The sequence below is a fragment of the Theropithecus gelada genome, chromosome 20, assembly GCF_003255815.1.
Source record: "Theropithecus gelada isolate Dixy chromosome 20, Tgel_1.0, whole genome shotgun sequence".
Classification (NCBI taxonomy): domain Eukaryota; kingdom Metazoa; phylum Chordata; class Mammalia; order Primates; family Cercopithecidae; genus Theropithecus; species Theropithecus gelada.
Genome location: NC_037688.1, coordinates 70,649,562 through 70,672,560, shown reverse-complemented (window position 1 = coordinate 70,672,560; position 22,999 = coordinate 70,649,562). Strand labels below are relative to the sequence as shown.

Genomic DNA, 22,999 nt, shown 5'->3' with positions numbered 1-22,999 from the left:
GATGTGCCCATCAGAAGCTAAAGAGTAGATTCCTGTGCTTAGACAGGTGTGTTCTACTTGATTCCCTAGTTTTAACTGATCTGGATTTGAATGACAAATTACACGAAATCTCCTGAGATGCATCTCCCACCAAAATGTACATCATGTTCATAATCTTGAGTTCCCCGACTGGAGAGACCGTGTCGGTCACATTCTCTATAGCAACCAGGCGTGGTGCTAAGTGCACGGAAGCTCACAGTTAGCAAGAGCAGGCAGCCCTGGAAATCAGACCATTAACAGAGAGTGGCGAGTGCTGCAGTAGAAAGAAACTCAGAATGAGGAAACATTCAGAAAGGCTTCCTGGAGGAGAGAATACGTGAGCTAAGTCTTGTTTTTTTCTTTTGAGACTGAGTTTCGCTCTTATTGCCCAGGCTAGAGTACAATGGCACAATCTCGGCTCACTGCAGCCTCCGCCTCCTAGATTCATGTGATTCTCCTGCCTCAGCCTCCAGAGTAGCTGGGATTATAAGCATGTGCCACCACACCCAGCTCATTTTTTTGTATTTTTTTTAAGTAGAAATGGAGTTTCACCATGTTGGCCAGGCTGGTCTCGAACTCCTGACCCCAGTTGATCCATCCCCGCCTTGGCCTTCCAAAGTGCTGGGATTACAAGTGTGAGCCATCACGCCCAGCCAAAGTCTGTCTTGAATGACCAGTAGATACGTGCTCAGGAGGTGGAAAGGGCATATGGGGAGGGTGTTAACTAGAACGGCCTTTGGCAAGGAAGGCATCATAATGATCTAATTATAGGACTAGCATCCACCTGGGTATTCACGCGGTGTTAGGTTAGTTGTGACCTGTGTGCCTCTGTGACACAGTACTGATGATGTAATCCAAACCTTGGGGACTGGGTTTGTGCAGTTCACCTGCATTCCATTCCTCTTAGGGCCCTAGTTTTATCTAGAGCTGGCTGGGCAGTTACTGACTTGTGCATTGGAACTAAGCAAACGGATAGCAATTGTTGAGTTGATTGCTGTATTTGCAGAAGATTCTTTTAAAGATAGAGGCTTTGGTTAATTACAGAGAACTCTCAACACACCCCAGAGTTTTTTTGTTTTTGTTTTTGTTTTTTTCTCTCTTTCTGAGACAGACGCCTGATCAGGGTCAATGTTGCTCTGTGCCATGGTTTTGGTTTCTGTGGTATTTAGAGAGTTTTGGTGGATGTCCCAGCTTTCAGGAAGCCTTAAAATATGTGCCTATGAGGCTGGACACAGTGCTTCATACCTGTAACCCCAGCACTTTGGGAGGCCAAGGTGGGCGGATCTCCTGAGGTCAGGAGTTGGAGACCAGCCTGGCCAACATGGCGAAACCCCATCTCTACTAAAATACAAACATTAGCCAGATGTGGTGGAGGGCACCTGTAATCCCAGCTACATGGGAGGCTGAGGCAGGAGAATCGCTTGGACCTGGGAGGCGGAGGTTGCAGTGAGCTGAGATTGTGCCATTGTACTCCAGCCTGGGCAACAAGAGCAAAACTTCATCTCAAAAAAAAAAAAAAAAGCCTCTTTTCCGTGGCGCCTCGGAGGCGTTCAGCTGCTTCAAGATGAAGCTGAACATCTCCTTCCCAGCCACTGGCTGCCAGAAACTCATTGAAGTGGACGATGAACGCAAACTTCGTACTTTCTATGAGAAGCGTATGGCCACAGAAGTTGCTGCTGACGCTCTGGGTGAAGAATGGAAGGGTTATGTGGTCCGAATCAGTGGTGGGAACGACAAACAAGGTTTCCCCATGAAGCAGGGTGTCTTGACCCATGGCCGTGTCCGCCTGCTACTGAGTAAGGGGCATTCCTGTTACAGACCAAGGAGAACGGGAGAAAGAAAGAGAAAATCAGTTCGTGGTTGCATTGTGGATGCCAATCTGAGCGTTCTCAACTTGGTTATTGTAAAAAAAGGAGAGAAGGATATTCCTGGACTGACTGATACTACAGTGCCTCGCCGCCTGGGCCCCAAAAGAGCTAGCAGAATCCGCAAACTTTTCAATCTCTCTAAAGAAGATGACGTCCGCCAGTATGTTGTAAGAAAGCCCTTAAACAAAGAAGGTAAGAAACCTAGGACCAAAGCACCCAAGATTCAGCGTCTTGTTACTCCACGTGTCCTGCAGCACAAACGGCGGCGTATTGCTCTGAAGAAGCAGCGTACTAAGAAAAACAAGGAAGAGGCTGCAGAATATGCTAAACTTTTGGCCAAAAGAATGAAGGAGGCTAAGGAGAAGCGCCAGGAACAAATTGCAAAGAGACGCAGACTTTCCTCTCTGCGAGCTTCTACTTCTAAGTCTGAATCCAGTCAGAAATAAGATTTTTTGAGTAACAAATAAATAAGATCAGACTCGGAAAAAAAAAAAAAAAAAAAAAAAGTGCCTATGTGTACAGAGACTAGCGTATGCACATCTATAATAATTAAGAGTGTTATCTGCCCAGCAAAGAGGCTTGTTTCAATGTGGGGGAGTATTCTGGGATCTTTGGTTCAAGGCTAATCATTCATTTACCTACTACTTACCCACTGGAAAAACATTTGTGGGGCACACACTGTGTACCAGGTACTTGAGCTCGGTGCCAGGGATCCAGCAAAGATAAGATAGAAGGTGAAAACCAAGCAGTGTGGTTGAGGGGCAGTATCAGATTTGTGATGCCTAATAGACTTCCTTCTGTGGAGGGCCAGCTTTGGTCATCTGCTAGTGGTGGCCTACAATGCTGGGATCGATTAGTGATGTCTGTCATGGGCACAGAATACAATGGAAAGGCATGAATGCTGTGGATTTGCTGATGCTGTGTTAGGGTTGTATGGCGTAGACAGAATGACGAGTGAAGATTCAGTAAGGGAGCTAGAGGACTTTTATCTTAGAATAAAGGATGTTCGTCTTGGTGATATGGGGGATGGAGGAAACTACATTAGATCAGCTTACGAGGATGGGGTTCAGGTACAGATGTTGCTGCTTATTATGCAGTTTTCAGGAGGTCACTTAAATGTCCTTAGCCTCAGCTTCTTCAAGTGTAAAATGGAGATAATAATACCTGCCTCATCTATATAGTGTTGATGAGAAGAGTAAAATAATGGGTATGAAAATATTTTACTACGCACAGAGTGATAAACACCTGGAGTATTGTTACCATGGGTGTTGGGATGGGTGGAGCACCTGTCTTTCCAGCCGGCTGCCCTTGTCATATCCAGCTCGTAATTCCAAGGCTACCTTCATTCAGCCCACAGATTGTAAGCCTGTCCTTGCCCCATCACCACCTGCCATCTCATCCTGTCTTATTTTCTTCTAAGTTCTGATTAACTGAAATGGTCTCGTTAACTTATTTGTGTATCATGCACAAACATGTGCATTCTTTGCTAGAAACATGCACATGAGTGAGGCAGAAACTTTGCCTGTCTCACTCCCACCATCATCTCCTCAGAGCCTAGAACAGTGCCGGCATATGGCAGACATTCAGAATTTCTTAACATTTGTTGCATGAGTGAATGGAAAGGGCTCAGAAGTCCACAGACCCAAATGGGCAGAGGCTCAGGAGTCCTGAGAAGATTGCTAAGATCAAGTGCAGTTGCTGTGACCTCATCTCTTTGTTCCTGAATCTCCTATTTCTCTGGTTATTGAGAAACAAATTCAATTAAATGCACAGTAATTGTAACTTAATTGAAAATTCCATCAACTCACAATCTGAGTTCACAATGTAATCTCTTACAACAGAATAAAGAACAAGAATCAGAATTCATATTATTATTATTTTTAGAGCATGTAATCTCATATAACAGAATAAAGAATGAGACTCAGAATTCATATAGTTTTTTCAGAGCATGTAACAGGCCATGAAATTACACAATGTTTCCAATTTGGCAGCCTGGTGAATTCAGTCTCCAAAAACATAATCTTGTTCCTTAAACTACATGTAATATGAATTAGAGTTAAAACTTGTGAATTGGATGCAATTAACATCCAACCGCTCCCCACACGGAACTGATTGGTTTTTAACTTGTCCCCCCTCTGCACCCCTGCCAGCTGGCACCCGTCCCTGTTCCCATGTTCCTTGTGAATTGTTACTGTGCCAGTCTGATGCATATGGGTAGACTGTGCTGGGCATCCTGAGCTCTGTGAAATGAACATCATATACAGGAGGTGTGTGGAGTGGCGCAGGTCAGTTACCCAGCCTGCAAATCCAGGTGTCTCCTGTCTGCCTTCACGTTTAGGTTTACACCTGGCAGCTTACTCATTTCCTGGAGATGCTGGGGCTGCCCTAGTTGCTACTCCCTTTTCTGGGGAGACTGATGAGTCACTGGTTCTCTCACAGGGTCACCTGTCTCTGTGCCCAGTTTGAAGCCGTCCTGCAGCATGGCTTGAAGAGGAGTCGAGGACTGGCACTCACGGCAGCAGCGATCAAGCAGGCAGCAGGCTTTGCCAGCAAAACCGAAACAGGTACCGCTCTGCCTGGCCATAGCTTGGAGGAGCTTATCTTCCTTCTGCTCTTTTTCTTTTTGTTTGTTTTTTAATAGTAGGCAGGGCAGTCATCGAGTAGGACTTGGTGGGGTGGTATGTGCGCACAGAAATCCATGTCTTAATAGTAGTCAAAACGTAATGGTGTTGTCTGGCATCTTAATTTAAATGAAATCATCTTTTGCGCAGAATTCTCAGAGCCACATGGTACAGTCTCCTCTGGGTTTGGGGCCCTGCGGCACACTGGTTTATTTCACCAGTGTGGCGTCCTGGTTGCTGGGAAATTAATAATCTGTTTTAATTTGATGCCTGAGGATAGCATGGCATTTCATAATTAAATGTCATCAGCACCAGCAACAGAAACCCCAGAGGTTCTGTTATCTTCCAGTTTAATGTTGGAAAAACATTTCCATGTGAATGACAAGCTTAATGCTAAATAATAACTATTAACGCTTAGTACTTTGTGCAAGACTTGCACTTTGATGTAAATTAACTCATTCCGTTCTTCGAGAGCCCTGTGAGTAGCAGGACTGTTATTACTGCCACTGTACAGATGAGGAAGCTGTTCACAGTGATCTGCTTTGGAGCTGAACCTGGAAGTGGATCATGTCATGTAACAAATGTCCGGTGGTCTCCTGCTCCCTTGAGCTTTCAGTTCTAGCCCTGGCTGCGGATGCTGCTGGGAATCCAGGAATCTTTCTTATCACTATGTCGGTGTCATTGCTGAGTAAAATGTGTTGTCTTTTGCTGGTTCCCCTTTCACAGCCAAACGTTCGACCTTGTTGCATTTGGTGGCGGTGTGTGGAAATTCTCTGCTAACAGAATCCTTAGTCTTTCCCTCTCCTTCATGTTACTGTGTCATCCTTCCTTTTTTTCTCAGCCCTTCTATGTATTTATTTAGTTTTTTAGAGTTGGGGTCTTGCTGTGTTACCCAGGCTGAAGTACAGTGCTGTGATCATGGCTCACTGAAGCCTGGAACTCCTAGGCTCAAGTGATCCCCTTGTCTGAGCCTCTGAAATAGCTGGGACTGCAGGCTTGCCACCACCATGCTTGGCTGGTTTTTAAACTTTTATAGAGACAGAGATCTTGTTCTGTTGACCAGGCTGGTCTCAAACTCCTGGGCTCAAGTGATCCTCTCACCTCAGCCTGCCAACTAGCTGGGATTACAAATGTGAGACACTGTGCCTGGCTCCAACAGTTTTTTTTTTTTAATTATTAAGATTATTTTATTGGTACATAATATTTGTACATTTGTATGAAGTACCTGTGTTTTTTTTTTTTTTTGAGATGGAGTCTTGCTCTTGTTGCCCAAGCTGGAGTGCAATGGCAACATCTTGGCTCACTGCAACCTCTGCCTCCAGGGTTCAAGCGATTCTCCTGCCTCAGCCTCCCGAGCAGCTGGGATTACAGGTGCCCGCCACCATGCCTCGCTAATTTTTGTATTTTTAGTAGAGACAGGGTTTCACCATGTTGGCCAGGCTGGTCTCGAACTCCTGACCTTGTGATCTGCTCACCTTGGGCTCCCAAAGTGCTGGGATTATAGGTGTGAGCCACTGTGCCCGGCCTTGGTACTTGTGATATTTTGATACATGCCTAGAATGTGTAATGACTTTCAACAGATCTTTGCTTTTTTTTTTTTTTTCTTTCTTTGGGCAGTCTCCCGGGGCTAGCATAAGCTCAGGCTCCTAGATCTTTGTTTCTTGTTTATTTCACCAGTTACTCATTTTCAGAAATGAAGCAAAGATCTAGGAGCCTCTCTGAGCCTACTCTAGCCCCTGGAGACGGCCTAAAGAAAGAAAAAAAGAAGCAAAGATCTGTTGAAAGTCATTACACATTCTAGGCATGTATCAGAATATCACAGGTACCCTATAAATATGTACAAATATTACGTATCAATAAAATAATTTTAATAATTTTTTAAAAAAAAAGATCTGTTGGAGCCAGCCACGGTGGCTCACATTTAGAATCGCTTGAACCCGGGAGGCGGAGGTTGCAGTGAGCTGAGATCGCGCCACTGCACTCCAGCCTGGGTGACAGAGCGAGACTCGTCTCAAAAAAACAACAACAACAACAACAACAACAACAAAAAAAACAAAAGGGATTCCTGTCCCTGTTGAATTTTCTGTCATGCTTCTGTGCTCCTTCAAAAGCCAGGGAGGGAGGGATCCAGTCTGAGAAAAGTCAGCATCAAGGACTACTTCAGTCCTCGTAGAAATCACTGCCAATGACTTTGGCCACCTCCTGTGTCCTGGATTATGTCTCTGCAGCTTCCTGTCTCCAGGACGACGCCTCCCTGAGTCCCTGTGTGTGAGTGACTTGGTGTTACAGGCTGGGTGAGGAGCTTTGCAGGGATTTAGCTTTTTCCAGGGCCGCCTGCCCTCAGGATTCCTGGGCCCTCACACTTCTTGTTTATATCTCATCTGCCTTTGGAGGAATGACCTTAGAGGAATTGGTGTGAGTAAGCCGGGAGGTTGTTGGTCCACTTCCATCCAACCGAGGGCAGCTGCCGGGTAAGGCAGAGGCAACCTTGGCTTTGAAGTCAGAGTGCAAGGGTGAGTCTGAATGGCCTGGGGAAAGTTCTCTCTGAGCCTTCGTTTTTTTCACCTGTAAAGGCGATAGTCTGATAGTCTCGATAGTCTCCCCTAGCTTCAGGGTTTGTCAGGAGGATTCAGTGAGAACCTCATTTGAAGCAGCTGCTTTAGTTCTTCACACCTAATAAATGTTTAACCACTTACCCTCCTCTCCCACCACCCTTTCAACTTTGAACCTCTTCCTCCATCTCATCCCTGCTTAAGGCGCTGACCTTTTGGCCACAAAGAATGGCTCTTTTTGTTGCCACCAGGACTAGAATTCTTACCTTTCTGTTGCTTGGCTCTGGTAATCAAAGAACCACCAACACATTTGCAAGGCATCTCCAGCATTCTGGTTCTGGCCGCCCCTCTCTGTCTTGGTGTGAGTGCTATACCTGCATAGTGGGGAGATGAATGAAAGGGCAGTCTCTGGCTGTTTTCTGCTGACGAGGATGTGCTGAGCAGCCTCCTGCAAATGAGAAGCAGGGAAAAGACCAAACCAGCTTAGCTCATTAGCCTGGTGTGGTGGTGCCCACTTGTAATCCCAGCTACTTGGGAGGCTGAGGCAGGAGAATTGTTTGAGCCCGGGAGGCTGAGGTTGCAGTGAGCCGAGATCATGCAATCTGGGAGAAAGAGCGAGGCTCCATCTCTAAAAAAAAAAAAAAAAAAAAGAAAGAAAAGAAAAATTTGCCTGCCTTTGTCTTACAGAAAAAAGGACAGGAGATTCCACTTTACCCTCTCATCATCACACCATATTCAGTTTTCTGTATATCCCACGACGTAGCATGCTTTGTGAAGGCAGGATACCCTGTCTGTTTGCTTTCTCTTGACTCCTAGCGTAGTGTCTGCCACTACACAGTTCTTCAATAAAATTATGTTCAATAAACAAATACATCTTGGTTGGAAGGAAGGCTTTATTCATCGTGTGCAGTACTGTATTTCGTGGTTCCTGAGGTACCATATACCAGGATCACTCCAGCATACTACAGGGAAAGTGATCAATTTTTGAGGAACAAAGCAAAAATTAATTAAAAGTGACCCAGAGCTCTACACAGACTTGGCTTGCTGTCGTTGTAGCCACTGGAAACCCAAGTAGCCAGTACAGAATACAGTATGGAAAAATGAATTATTTTCCATTCCACTTGGGAAAGGAGAAAGAACCACTGCCATTATTGGCGTTTGATGCATGACCTTGGAATTTGTTTTTTTTTTTTTTTTTTGGAGAAGGAGTCTCACTGTGTTGCCCAGGCTGGAGTGCAGTGGCATGATCTCGGCTCACTGCAACCTCTGCCTCCCGGGTGCAAGTGATTCTTTAGCCTCAGCCTCCTGAGTAGCTGGGATTACAGGTGCCTGCCACCATGCCTGGCTAATTTTTGTAATTTTAGTAGAGACGGAGTTTCACCATGTTGGCCAGGTTGGCCTCGATCTCCTGACCTCAAGTGATCTGCCCGCATTGGCAAAGTGCTGGGATTACAGGCGTGAGCCACTATGCCCAGCTGGAATTTGATGTTCTTTTAATCAGTGATATATCGGCATCAGGTTATAGGTTGGCAGTCAATTACAAGGTGATTGGCGCCATTCAGAATATACCAGAGACACAGTTTCTGTTGCTGAGCTACCTGTAAAATTTAAGTCTAATCTTCCGTCTGTTCAGCAGCCTTGAGCATTGAGGATCCTCTGACTTTGAAACACTGCCTTCCCTTGCTTTCTGCGATGCTATAGCCTCTTGGCATGCTTTCTTCTTCTTTTCTGATTGTTCTTGGCATATCACTTCTGTACCCTCAAATATTATTCATCCTTGGATTTATTGTTGGCTCTTCTTTCTACACATACTGTTTGGATTCCTTGGTGAAGTTGCTCTGTATGTGCCTGTTATTCTTAGTCATGCCCGCAGCCCAGAGCACTTCCTTAAACTCTGTCTCTTGAATGTCTCTATTTGGTGTACAGCATGGGCTTGTCAGTCTCCAAGACTGAATTCTGATCTTCATCCATATGTGTTCCTGTGTTTCTTGCTTAGTAAATGGCTCTGCCCTTTACCCAGGTCCCCTGGACAGCTCTTGGGCTTCCTCCCAGCCTTCTCCTTCTCCCTGCCCTCTGCCCCCAAACCAGTCCTGCGCTGAGCACTGTTTCTGTCTCTCACATGGGTCCCTGAGCCACTTGCGGTTCCTCCATCCTCAATGAGTTCTCTTTTTTCTCCCCGACTTGTGTTTTTCTGCCTTCAGTCTTGATCAGCTCTGACCCAATTTGCACATCATGGAGTGGTCTTCTTTTGCCATCCCACTCCCCCACTTACTCCCTGTAACTGCATTGACTTACAGCTCTTCCGTGGGTCTCTTGTAACGTTCGGACAAAGTATCCAGTGCTTGATCTGGCTTCTAGGGCTCTGTTCTCTACTGGCTGTGTCTCTTTCTGTTCTACCTCTTATGCCGTGCTGTATGCCAGGGGTGACAGACAGTGGCAGGTAAGACACCACAACTCTTTCATCCAGTTTGCAAATAAGTGATGGCCTGAGTCCGACAAGCTCCCCTCTTGCCGCGCCCCTGCCTTGGGACTCTTGAGACCTCTCCACAATTCAGCAGCTAAAGCACTAATGCCAGATCCTGTGTGGGGCAGGGCCTTCAGCACCACTGCCTGTGCCTTGCTTGGTGCTTCTCACTAATTTAGATGATTCAGTTCTGTATATTTTTTTTTTTTGAGATGGTATCTCGCTCTGTCGCCCAGGCTAGAGTGCAGTGGTGCGATCTCGGCTCACTGCAACTTCCACCTCCCGGGTTCAAGTGATTCTCAAGCCTCGGCCTCCTGGGTAGCTGGGACTACAGGTGTGTACCACCATGCCACCTACTTTTTGTATTTTTAGTAGAGATGGGGTTTCCTCATGTTGGCTAGGCTGGTCTCAAACTCCTGGCCTCATGTGACCTGCCCGCCTCAGCTTCCCAAAGTGTTGGGATTAGAGGCATTAGCCACTGTGCCTGGCCCAATCCTGTATTTTGAACAACTCTCCTGGTTTCTACTGTCTTGAAACTCTTCAAGTCTGGCAGTTCTTTCCCTTCCACTACCTTCCTTCCTCAGCTCTCACCCAAACTCCTACTGGCCAAACTTCTATTCTCTCTTAAAAAAAAAAATATGGCCGGGTGTGGTGGCTCATGCCTGTAATTATAGCACTTTGGGAGGCCGAGGCAGGTGGATCACGAGGTCAAGAGAGAGATCGAGACCATCCTGGCTAACACGGTGAAACCCCATCTCAACTAAAAATACAAAAAATTAGCCGGGTGTGGTGGCGGGCACCTGTAGTCCCAGCTACTTGGGAGGCTGAGGCAGGAGAATGGCATGAACCCGGGACGTGGAGCTTGCAATGAGCAGAGAGTGTGCCACTGCACTCCAGCCTGGGCAACAGAGCGAGACTCCACCTCAAAAAAACAAAAAAAATTGGTAAAATATACATAATAAAATTTACTATTTCAGCCATTTGAAGTGTACGGTTCAGCATAAGAGTACTTAATGCACATTCACATGTCGTACAATAATCTTTACCACCATTCATCTCAGAACCTTTCCATTTTTACAAACCAAAACTGTATTCATTAAACACTAACACTCACTCCCTCCAGTCCCCTGCCTCTGGCAGCTGGCATTCTACTTTCTGCCTCAGTGCATTCTACTACTTTAGGTTCCTTGTATCAGTGGGATCATGCAATATTTGTTCTTTTGTGTCTGGCTTTATTTAGCATAACGTCTTCAAGGATCGTCCATGTTGTAATATGTGTCAGAATTTCCTTTTTTTTTTTTTTTAAAAAAAAAAGATGGAGTCTTGCTCTGTTGCCCAGGCTGCTGGAGTACAGTAAGTAGTGCTATCTCAGCTCACCACAACCTCCGCCTCCTGGGTTCAAGTGATTCTGCTGACTCAGCCTCCCGAGTAGCTGGGACTGCAGGTGTGCGCCACCATGCCTGGCTAATTTTTTTATTTTTAATAGAGACGGGGTTTCACTGTGTTGGCCAGGCTGCTCTCGGACCCCTGACCTCGTGATCCACCCGCCTTGGCCTCCCAAAGTGCTGGGATTACAAGCGTGAGCAACCACACCCAGCCCAGAATTTTCTTCTTTTTAAAGGCTGAATAATACTTTTGAGGGTATGTAGAACCCGTATTTTGTTTATTCCCATGATAGTTGGGTGTCTTCCACTTATGGGCTATAGTGAATGGTACTGCTATGAATATGAAGATGCAAATATATGTTTTTTCCACTTTTAGTTCCTTTGGGGAATATACCCAGAAGGACAATGCTGGATCATGTTGTAATTCTATGTTTAATATTTTTTAGGAACCATCAGAGGGTTTTCCATAGTGGCTACACCATGTTGCATTCCCACGAGCAATGCACAAGAGGTCCATTTTCTCCACATCCTTGCCAACTCCACAGCCTTGCCAGTGCTGGCTTTTTATTTATTTTTATTTATTTATTTTTTGAGATGGAGTCTTACTTCGTCACCCAGGCTGGAGTGCAGCAGTGTGATCTCGGCTCACTGCAGCCTCTACCTCCCGGGTTCAAGTGATTTTCCTGCCTCAGCTTCCCAAGTAGCTGGGATTACAGGCATGAGCCACCGTGACTTGCTAATTTTTGTATTTTTAGTAGAGGCAGAGTTTCACTGTGTTGGCCAGGCTGGTCTCGAACTCCTGGCCTGAAATGATCTGCCCGCCTTGGCCTCCCAAAGTGCTAGGAGTATAGGTGTGAGCCACTGCACCCAGTCAATGCTGGCTTTTTAAATTAGAGAAAAGTTATACAGCTTTAATTATATACATGGAGAGAACCAGAGAGTGATTACCACCCCCTTTTTTCATATATATATATACACACACACACACAATACATATATATATATGTATAGTAACTTTATTATTTTTTGTAGGGACAGAATCTTACTATTTTGCCCAGGGTGGTCTCAAACTCCTTGTCCTAAGTGATCCTCCCACCTTGGCCTCCCAAAGTGCTGGGATTACAGGCCTGAGCCACCATCCCTGGCCTCCTTTTTTCTGTTTTCATAATTGCCATCCTAATGGGTGTGAAGTGGTATCTCATGTGGTTTTGTTCTCTTCTCTCTTGAAGTTTCAGAATTATTTTCAAAAAGCCAGTCATGAGCTCCCTACGTGGTTCAGCTGGACTGTGCCCCTCCTATAGTCCTAAGTTCTTCTTCCTTCAAACCTATGTATGGAACTACCCACTTTCTTTCTTTCTTTTTTTTTTTTTTTTTTTTTGTTGAGATGAAGTCTCGCTCTATTGCCCATGCTGGAGTGCAGTGGCACTATCTTGGCTCACTGCAGCCTCTGCCTCCTGGGTTCAAGCGATTCTCCTGCCCCAGTCTCCTTAGTAGCTGTGATTACAGACGCACATCACCACGCCTGGCTAAGTTTTATATTTTTAGTAGGGACGGGGTTTCATCATATTGGCCAGGCTGGTCTCGAACTAGTGACTTCAGGTGATCCGCCTGCCTTGACCTCCCAAAGTGTTACGATTACAGGCTCATCCTTGTCGCTCCAGTGTCTGGAGCTCCAGTATCTGGCTACTTGCATAGTAGAGGCCACCAAAGGACTGCATTCAAAATAACCACTTGAGGACCCTGACTTCAGAACACCCTGTTCATTTTCCTGGGAAGCCAAACCACTACTCTCAGTGGTCTGTATGCATCCTCAGTCAGTGGGAGCAGGTGGTAGTAATATACCCACAACTATAAATGAGAGAGACCGACTTCCTTGATCTTCAGTGGGGATTTTTGAAAATGGTTGATTGCACTCAAAGCAGAATTTATATTTTGCTTCATTGGGTCACCTTGGGCAACAATTTCATTTCTGTAGAACATTAATTTTGGATGTGTTTGCTCTTGCTTCTCTAGTTCTTTTAATTGTGATGTTAGAGTGTCAATTTTAGATCTTTCCTGCTTTCTCTTGTAGGCAGTTAGTGCTATAAATTTCCCTCTACACACTGCTTTAAATGTGTCCCAGAGATTCTGGTATGTTGTATCTTTGTTCTCATTGGTTTCAAAGAACATCTTTATTTCTGCCTTCATTTCGTTATGTACCCAGTAGTCATTCAGGAGCAGGTTGTTCAGTTTCCATGTATTTGAGCGGTTTTGATTGAGTTTCTTAGTCCTGAGTTCTAGTTTGATTGCACTGTGGTCTGAGAGACAGTTTGTTATAATTTCTGTTCTTTTACATTTGCTGAGGAGTGCTTTACTTCCAACTATGTGGTCAATTTTGGAATAAGTGCGATGTAGCAAACTATCACAAGAATGGAAAAACCAAATACCGCATGTTCTCACTCATAGGTGGGAATTGAACAATGAGATCACTTGGACACAGGAAGGGGAACATCACACACCGGGTCCTATTGTGGGGAGGAGGGAGCGGGGAGGGATAGCATTAGCAGATATACCTAATATAAATGACGAGTTAAGGGGTGAAGCACACCAACATGGCACATGTATACATATGTAACAAACCTGCACGTTGTGCACATGTACCCTAGAACTTAAAGTATAATAATTAAAAAAAAAGTTAGAAAAAATGAAAAAAAAATTAATTTTGGAGGAAGCTGCGTGTGCCAGGGGAGCCCTGGGTGCATCCTTTTGATGGTGAGGGGAAGTCCAGTTCCTCACCCGCCCATCCCTGCTTTCGGTTCCCTATTGGTGATTTTCTTTTGTGTTCATGCACGTGCAAATCAGCTGCTTTTGGTGAGGGAAGCCTTGGAAGGATGTCTGCTAAAGGTGCAGAGAAAATGCAGAGCTCCGTTCAAGGTGAAAAAAGTGGTTGACAACCAGCAGAAAGAAGCTGGCCTTAGGGCGGAAGGCAGAAGCCAGGGTTCTGTACCCCTTGGGCTCTTTGTTAACTCCTGGGTCGCTGTAGCATGGGGATGGCCACAGGGTCCCTTGGGGTTGGGTCCTTGACACCCAGGGTGGCAGGGACCTGGGCCAGTGGCTATTTACTAAGGGGTATGAATGTGTCCCAGCACGTTAAGATCTAGTGGAGCTGGACTGATACCTCTTGGCGGAATGTGACTTCTGCCTGTTTCAAAGGTGTTTAATCCTGCTGTTTCATAAATTAAAACTCAGGCCTGTAATTCCAGCACTTTGGGAGGCCGAGGTGAGTGGATCACTTGAGGCCTGGATTTCGAGACCAGCCTGGCCAACATGGTGAAACCCTGTCTCCATTAAAAATACAAAAATTAGCTGGGCATGGTGGTAGGCACCTGTAATTCCAGCTACTTGGGAGGCTGAGGCAGGAGAATCGCTTGAACCCAGGAGGCAGAGGTTTCAGTGAGCTGAGACCATGCCCTGGCACTCCAGCCTGGGCGACAGAGTGAGACTCCGCCTCAAAAAAAAAAAAAAAAAGTAAAAGAGACTCAGTTTGGCCTCTGAGTTGTCAGTTTTTGGATCACAGTTATCCAGCCTGAGTTCCATGGGTCCTTTGCTTTGCTCCTTTCAGAATGTAAATGACTTTTCAGCTCTTGATGGGGTATGCCCCTAAAAGGAAGTGAGACACAATTTTTAGAAGTCCTTCTTAGAAATTTCCCACTTTTTTTTTTTAAATAAGAGACGGGGTCTTTCTCTGTTGCCAGACTAGAGTGCAGTGTTGCAATCATGGCTCTCTGCAGCCTTCAACTTCCTGGCTCAAGCGATCCTCCCACTTCAGCCTCTCAGGTATGTGGGACTGCACGTGCAGGCCACCATGCCTGGTTAATTTCTTTCCGACTCTTTAATAAAGGAGGTGCTACGCTGTAAACTCTCATAGGATACAGGTGTATTATGCTGAGCTCTGGTTCTGGAAGGCAGTCTTGTGGCTAGTTGGAAGATGGCCAAGTGACAGAGCTCAGCCCCTTGTTGGCACTCTGCTCTGCCAATCCATTTGTGCCTTGCAGTCAGGCTGGTTCAGTTTGGGATGTGACAGATTTGGGAGCACCTGTATTCACTGAGTTCTCAGACTGGCACATGAGCGAACTTGGTTTACCTTTGTTCCTGGCATGGCTGATACCACGTGTGGCTGATTCTGTTAGATTCTGCCCTCAGATTCATCCCTCTGTCTTCTTTGGCTTTGATAGAACCCAGATTTTGCTTGAGGCTGTGGTATGTACTCTTTTGTCTCGGTGAGGGATCCTGAAGGATTAAGCCAGTTTTGAGTTTTGTTCTCTGCTTTCTGTGCTCCCTTGTGATTTGTCTGGAATTACTTGTTCTTTCCTGATAAAAGGGGCGATAGAGCTGGCTTCATCCCGTTCCCTTTCTTCCTGCTCAGTTGTGAATGAGATGCCCAGAGTTATGACAGTCCTCTGGGACAGCGAGATCAAAAGGTTGGAGATTCTGGCCTGACATAGCCTTCGTATCACTGGCCTATTTCCAGACCAACCCAGCTCTATGGACTTGGATTTTCTTTGTGTGTGGGTTTTTTTCGTTTTGTTTTGTTTTTAGAGACAGGGCCTTGCTCTGTTAACCAGGCTGGAGTGTAGTGGTGCAGTCATAGCTCACTACAGCCTCAAACTCCTGGGCTCCAGCCATCCCCCTGCCTCAGCCTCCTAAGTCGCTGGGACTACGGGTGTGTGCCGCTACACTAGGCTCCTTGTAGTTGGGTTTTCTGTTTCCTTTTTGTAGAGATGGGGTCTTACCATGTTGCCCAGGCTGGTCTTGGGTTTTCTGATTTTTTTGTTGAGCTATACTTTGTTTGTTTTGGGGCAATGTTGTCACATTGATGAGACACCCCTTGCCCCCCCCCATGGCTGTAGAGCACAGGTGTTGCTCCATTCTTGGCGTGTTCTTGGTCTTCTATAGATGATTGTCAGATGACTGAAGAACATGTCCTGTCTCACTGCATTATTTCCTGTGGTTGCAAATGATAGAAAATCCTTTAGACTGATTTAAAAAATCAGATGAAGGACATTTATGTATTGACTCAAGTAAGTAAGAATTCATCTCAGAGTTGAGCTGGATTCAGGGGCCCTGCCTTCTCCCAAATCTGCCGTCCCTCCGGCACAGCTTCTCTGTGGTTGGGTGTCTTTTCAGATGGGGTCTCTCTACATGGTGGGGTGGAAAATGGCCCCAGGTAGCTACAGGTTTCCAGGGATGAGAGATCCTACTTCTAGAAGGGGGTGGGCACACTCCCTCCTTAAGGGTCGTATTACAGGTTTTGTGAGCCATGCAGTCTCCATAGCAGTGACTCAGCTCTGCCACTGGAGCAGAAACTCAGCCACAGACCATATGGGAGCAAATGGGTGTGGCTGCGTTCCAGGAACACTGTGCTTACAAAAACAGTTTGGAGGCCAAATTTGACCCCCAGGCCATAGTTTGCTGACCTCAGCTCCTGGAGGAGACAAGGCGTCTTTTCTGGTGGCTCCAGAGAACCCTGTGGTCCAGGGCTGAGACTAGGAGACTAGGGTGAGGTTAGTGAGACACTCACTTTGGCCACAAAATTGAAGGTGGTACCAAAAAACTTATCAATCAAGATAACTCATATTTTTTATGTAATATTAAAAAAAATGAAAGTTGCATATGCCGTGGTTCTGGCCAGTTAATTGCCTGCCCTGGGTTAGCTGTCCACCCCTGCTGTAGGGGGAGGTTAGGGCAGTGCGGAAGGATCCCAGTGGATTGCGTTTCCCATACGAAAGAGGGGTGCTCTTACTAGAAGAAAGGGAAAAGGACCAGGCTTGGTGGCTTACGCCTGTAATCCCAGTGCTTTGGGAGTCCGATGCTGGAGGATCATTTGATTTCAGGAGTTCAAGACCAGCCTGATAATGTAGTGAGACCCTCATCTCTACAGAAAAAAACAAACAAACAAAAGCCATGTATAGTGGTGTACACCTGTAGTCCCAGCTACTTGTGAGCCTGAGGTGGGAGGATCGCTTGAGCCCAGGAGTTCAAGACTGCAGTGTACTATGATCGTGCCACTGTGCTCTAGCCTGGGCGACAGAGCGAGACCTTGTCCCCACCCCGCCCCTCAAAAAAAAAAAAAACAAAAAAAAGAAACTCCAAACAAGGAAAAGGAATGCTGTTTGGTGCAAGTGTGGTAGTGATATTAATAGCTGGTTTTCACTGAGCACCAATTATATGCCGGGTATGTTAATCACTATGGCTAACATTTATTCACTGCATTATTGGATACACTTGACATGTATTCCTATTTCTCATTTTTCCCTCATAGCAATCCATACAGGTAGGTACTGTTCTCCCTATTGTACAGATGAAGAAAGTAGAGGACAAAAAAAGTTTCCCAAGGTGACACAGTGCCTGAACTAGAATTTGGGACAAGGTTTTTGTCTTCCTTGTGGTCTCTAAGGTATGAATTCTTGGCATTGGTGATGGCATCGGTGATAGGTTAAGACTTGATAGAAACTTTCCGAAAAGCCTGGTGCTGTTAGTCATCCTCTTTTAACAGGTGCCCCAGGGCAGCTCTTCTCAACACCCCTTCCTGGCACTTGTTTTTGTTGGTGTTTGGCTTTCAGGTGTTTGCAGAACCAGAAGCCCTTGCCCGCTTTTTGACTTAGCACCATGTTTCAAAGCAGATCAGCGTATATCTCTAAATTAAATTACGGACACGGCAGGCGCTAATTGGCAGGTGAGCTGCACTTTAAATAGAGCACATTCATTATGGCAGTGGAAGCAAAACCCTGCTGGGATAATTCTTATCAGCAGCAGCATCACCCTGACACGCTTTAAAAGGATTCTGTAGCAGTAAGCAATTTGCAGAATTGAAAGGTGAAAACACACTTTAAAGCATTCATGTAGATTCAAGGTCGGAGGGAGGTGACTGAGTTTTTCAAGACAGGCTGCAGGTGAGAGTCACTTGATTGGAAATGTGATGGACGTACAGATAATGGTCTGGGGTATTTCGAAACACGTTGTTGGCCAGCTGACCGAGGGCGTTGTCATCAGATTCCCCGTCCTGGTTTCTGAGTGAGGTGGAGAGTGGAAGGAAGGCGGTTGTGTACAGTTGTGTGGATTAGACTGATCTGATGAGCTTGGGAAGTGGATTAGTTTGACATTTAGTGATTGAGACAGAAGATAGTCTTGAGGGACCTGCCCTCTTGCTGGTTTTTGTTATTCCTGGGAAGATTATTCTAAATGATCCCAGCGATTGGCTTGATCCACACATACTTACGCTCACGCATACAGATGTGTACATTTAGATGCTGTGAAAACAGAAGAACCCACGTGAATGCCCTCTGCTGTGAAGGGAATTAATTATTAAGGAAATGCTGATTGGTCATCATGGACTGGGCACTGTGCTTGGTGCTTTCCTTCCCTTTCTAGTTACCCCAGTAACCTTGGGTGATTCTGTACTTTTGTGTTGATTTTATGGGAGAGGATTTTCAGGCTTAGCATGGTTGAGTGACTTGCGGAAGGTCATTTGGTTGAATGGACTTTTTCTCTGTTCGTCCTGCCTGCTAGACTGGAAGTCCCTTAGGAACGAGTTGTTGTTGTCTCTAGCTGGTGACACATAGCCTACCTCGGTTCACAGCTCACAGGAAGAATGCAGTGCATCCTAGTGAAGTTGAATTGAAACATTAGAGTGAACTTAACTAGCCTGCCATGCAGTTTCTGGAGATGGGTGTACTTGCCTACTTCTGGAAGGCAGGTTCAAAGCCTTTGTGACGTTTCAGAGGGGACTGTGAGCCTGTTTAGCTCCTAGATTGGAAGCCGGGTCTAACTGCAAAGACTCAGCTTCCCCCACTTGGAATATTAAACAGTTGTGAACGTGACCATTTCGAAGAAGGCCAAGTCCCCTCATTTTGCAAGGCAGCGTGATTTGGGTTTGCAGTGAGCTCTGAGGTCCCTTTCTGCCATACTGTTTACTAACTGTGTTGCTGGGTGAGTCGCTTCACTTGTCCTGGCTTCAGACCTTGTCTTTCACATGGAGATGGCCTTGGTTGTGATGATGTCAGATGTAAAGTGTTTGCTGCAATGGCTGGTGCTTAGTTACTGCTCAGTAAATAGTAGTTGCTGTTGCTGCTGTTATTATTATTGCCAGCCCGAAAAAGTGTTGAAGAGCCAATGTTAAGTGAAGAAAATTGATCACAAAATTATGTATACACTAGCATGACAACTATGAAAAAATCTGGGGTTGGGCATGGTGGCTCCCGACTGTAATCCTAGCATTTTGGGAATCTTAGGCAAGAGGATCACTTGAAGCCAGAAGTTTGATACCAGACTGCACAACATAGCAGAACATCGTCTCTACAAATAAATAAAAAATTAAAAAATTAGCTGGGCATGGGGGTGCATGCCTGTGTCTCAGCTACTCGGGAGGCCGAGACGGGAGGATCACTTGAGGCCAGGACATTGAGGCTGCAGTGAACTCCAGCCTGGGTGACAGAGGGAGAGGCCTTGTCTCAAAAATAAACAAATAATAATTAATTTAAAATGTATATAAAAAAATTTAAAAATCTGTGTACACGTGGATAAAAAGTGGTGGGATGTGAGGAGATACAAGTAGTTGTAGGAATGACTGTCTTATGGGTAAAAATAAACTGTCTTGAGTTTCCCATAAAGCCTTAAATCTGTTCCTATCCTCAGACTGAGTAATTTGACATGTGGAAATCTTTCCTAAGGAACTAGAAATGAGGACAATTATTTATGTATAGGGGTGTTCTTTACTGTACAGAAGGAAAGTTGGCCATGTGCCATGCCCTTAGTAGTAGGGAAATAGTTATGTTTTATTGGAAAACCATCAAAAATAATCTTTGAAAGACTTTTAATTGTAATAGGAAAATGTTCATGATCTAGACAAGAAATAAATGAATCAGGATATAAAATTACACATATAACTATGTATGCATATACACTCATACAATATGATGTGGTTTTATTTATTTATTTTTTGAGACAGAGTCTCGCTCTGTCACAAACCTGGAGTGTTGTGGTGTGATATCGGCTCACTGCAACCTCCGCCTCCTGGGTTCAAGTGATTCTCCTGCCTCAGCCTCCCGAGTAGCTGGGACTACAGGCGTGTGCCACCATGCCCAGCTAATTTTTGTATTTTTAGTCGAGACGGGATTTCACCATTTTGGCCAGGATGGCCTCCATGTTGACCTTGTGATGTGCCTGCTTCAGCCTCCCAAAGTGCTGGGATTACAGGAGTGAGCTACTGTGCCAGCCTATTTTTTTTGTTTTTGTTTTTGTTTTTTTTTGAGACAGAGTCTTTCTCTGTTGCCCAGGCTGGAGTGCAGTGGTGTGATCTCGGCTCACTGCAACCTCTGCCTCCTGACTTTAAGTGATTCTTCTGCCTCAGCCTCCCGTGTAGCTGGGATTACAGGCACCTGCCACCAGGCCTGGCTCATTATTGTATTTTTAGTAGAGATGGGGTTTCACCATGTTGGTCAGGCTGGTCTGGAACTCCTGACCTCAGATGATCCGCTTGCATTGGCCTCCTGGAGTGCTGGGATTACAGGCGTGAGCCACGTGCCCGGCCTGATGTGTTCTTTTCTTCTGGCTGCTATAACAAATTAATACACAGTTGGTGACTTTTAAACACTATAATTTATTCTCCCACAGTTCCGGAGGCCAGAAGTCCCAAATCAGCTTCACTCGGCTAAAGTCAAGGTGACAGACAGCAGGGCTGCTTGCTTCTGGAGGCTCCAGGGCCGAATCTGTTCCTGGCCCTTCCAGAGTCTGCTCGCTGCCCACCTTCCTTGGCTATGGCTGCCCCATGCTAGTCTTTGCTTCTCTGGTCACATCATGTCCTCCTATTCTGCGTCAAGTTTCTCTCTGCCTGTCCCTGCCTCTGATGAAGATCTTGTGATTACATCAGCCTCACAGGGATGATGCAAGATAACCTCCCAATTTCCAGATCCTAACACAGTTGCAAAGACTCTTTTACCGTATAACGTAATAGTCAGAGAATTCTGGAGCTTAGGATGTCAATATCTTTGAGGATTATAATTCAGCCTACAGCAAATGTTGGTTTTATTATAAAAAAGAAAAGTGCAGTAAAAAAGACTGAGAATTCTTAAAAATGTCATCGTTGGTCTTTCCTGGATGAGAGGTTTTAGAGTAATTCTTATTTTTGATATACTCTTCTATATCTCCCACTTTTTAAAAATTTCATTATTGTTTTGGAGGCTGAGTCTTGCTCTGTCACCAGGCTGAAGTGCAGTGGTGCAATCTCACCTCACTGCAACCTCTGCCTCCTGAGTTTAAGTGATTCTCCTGCCTCAGCTGCCCGGTAGGTGGGATTACAGGTGTGCATCACCACGCCCAGCTAATTTTTGCATTTTTAGTAGAGACGGGGTTTTACTGTGTTGGCCAGGCTGGTCTTAAACTCCTAGCCTCAAGTGATCCACCACGTCAGCCTCCCAAGTGCTGGGATTACAGGTGTGAGCCACTGTTTCCAGCCTCAATTTTTATTTTAGATTCAAGGGGTACATGTGCAGGTTTGTTACCTGGGAACGTTGTGTGATGCCGAGGTTTAGGGCACGATTGAACCCATCTCCCAGGTAGTGAACATAGTACCCGGTAGGTAGTTTTTTAGTCCATGCTCTTCTCCCTCTCTACTCTCTCTAGCAGTCCCCAGTGTCTGTTGTTTGCCATCTTTATGTCTGTGTGTACCCAGTGTTTAGCTTCCATTTATAAGTGAGAATATGCAGTATTTCATTTTCTATTTCTGTGTAATTCGCTTAAAATAATGGCCTCCAGTCATCTGTGTTGCTGCAGAGGACACCATTTTGTTCTTTTTCATGGCTGCGTAGTATTCCGTTGTGTAAATGTACCACATTTTGTTTATCTAGTCCACTATTGGTGGGTATCTGGGTTGATTCCATGTCTTTGGTGTTATCCCCCACCTTTTCCATCGTAAGCGGATACTCTGTTACAATCTCCAACATCGCCTAGGGGCTTTGTGTGTTCCTTTCCCAATGCTAAGTACCCCAGGCTGAGTGCCAGGTGCCTGTGCCCTCTCTCCTTAGAGCCGGTGTTCTGGTACTACGTGAAGGAGGTCCTCAACAAGCACGAGCTGCAGCGCTTCTACTCCCTGCGCCACATCGCCTCCGACGTGGGCCGGGGCCGCGCCTGGCTGCGCTGTGCCCTCAACGAGCACTCCCTAGAGCGCTACCTACACATGCTCCTAGCCGACCGCTGCAGGCTCAGGTACGTGGCCGGGATGGGACCTGGGATGGGGTGGAACAAGGGGTGAAGATCTTGGAGTCTAGAGTCAGACCACCTGGATTTTCATCCTAGTTCCCCGATCTGGGGCAAGTGGGCCTCCCTCTGACAGCTCTGGAGTGTTCTGCTGAGCTGTGGGGAAACTTGGGAGAGAATCATTGAGAGACTGCCTGTAAAGGGCTCGGCATGGCACTTGAATGTGGAGAGAGCTGTTGTCTTAAGATGTAGCTTGCTCTTCACTTTCTGGAATTTTTTTTTTTTTTTTGAGACGGAGTCTCACTCTGTGGCCCAGGCTGGAGTGCAGTGGCTGCATCTCAGCTCACTGCAAGCTCCGCCTCCCGGGTTCACGCCATTCTCCTGCCTCAGCCTCCCGAGTAGCTGGGACTACAGGCGCCTGCCACCTCGCCCGGCTAGTTTTTTTTTTTGTATTTTTAGTAGAGACGGGGTTTCACCGTGCTAGCCAGGATGGTCTCGATCTCCTGACCTCGTGATCCGCCCGTCTTGGCCTCCCAAAGTGCTGGGATTACAGGCTTGAGCCACCGCGCCCGGCCTTTTTTTTTTTTTTTTTAAGACTGGGTCTTGCTTTGTTGCCCAAGTTGGAGTGCAGTGGCATGAACCCGGCTCATTGCAGCCTGGACCTCCCTGGCTCAAGCAATCCTCCCACCTCAGCCTCCTGAGCAGCTAGGACCATAAGCGTATGCCACCATGCCTGGCTAATTTAAACATTTTTTTTTGTAGTGATGGGGTCTCAATGTGTTGCCCAGGCTGGTCTTGAACTCCTAGGTTCAAGTAATCTTCCCACCTCAGCCTCGCAAAGTGCTGAGATTACAGGTGT

The 22,999-nt window shown here is 45.9% G+C and overlaps 2 protein-coding genes across 4 annotated transcripts in view; both read left to right on the top strand.

The window, feature by feature from the left end:
- The window catches only part of SNX29 (sorting nexin 29), a 585,133-nt gene that overhangs the window by 44,554 nt on the left and 517,580 nt on the right, over nucleotides 1-22,999 (top strand). The window contains exons 4-5 of the mRNA XM_025369629.1: nucleotides 4,326-4,450; nucleotides 21,969-22,149. Of these exons, the coding sequence (XP_025225414.1) occupies nucleotides 4,326-4,450; nucleotides 21,969-22,149 (306 nt within the window). The remainder of the gene's footprint in view (nucleotides 1-4,325; nucleotides 4,451-21,968; nucleotides 22,150-22,999) is intronic.
- LOC112613792 (40S ribosomal protein S6-like) lies at nucleotides 1,532-2,392 on the top strand. 3 transcript variants are annotated; one of them, XM_025369630.1, is made up of 2 exons: nucleotides 1,532-2,053; nucleotides 2,141-2,392. In XM_025369630.1, the coding sequence occupies exons 1-2, from the start codon at nucleotides 1,583-1,585 to the stop codon at nucleotides 2,330-2,332; spliced, it is 663 nt and encodes a 220-aa protein (XP_025225415.1). In that variant the 5' UTR covers nucleotides 1,532-1,582; the 3' UTR covers nucleotides 2,333-2,392. The 3 variants fall into 3 exon arrangements, with proteins under 3 accessions (XP_025225415.1, XP_025225416.1, XP_025225417.1); XM_025369631.1 differs by having other exon boundaries at nucleotides 1,532-2,078; nucleotides 2,196-2,392; XM_025369632.1 differs by having other exon boundaries at nucleotides 1,532-2,078.

What these genes read in the sequence shown, in the direction of transcription:
- LOC112613792 (XM_025369630.1), top strand. Translation starts at nt 1,583, where the DNA reads ATGAAGCTGAACATCTCCTTCCCAGCCACTGGCTGCCAGAAACTCATT. An exon ending in ATGACGTCCGCCAGTATGTT is followed by an intron (nt 2,054 to 2,140) that starts GTAAGAAAGCCC and finishes CGTGTCCTGCAG; the next exon opens with CACAAACGGCGGCGTATTGC.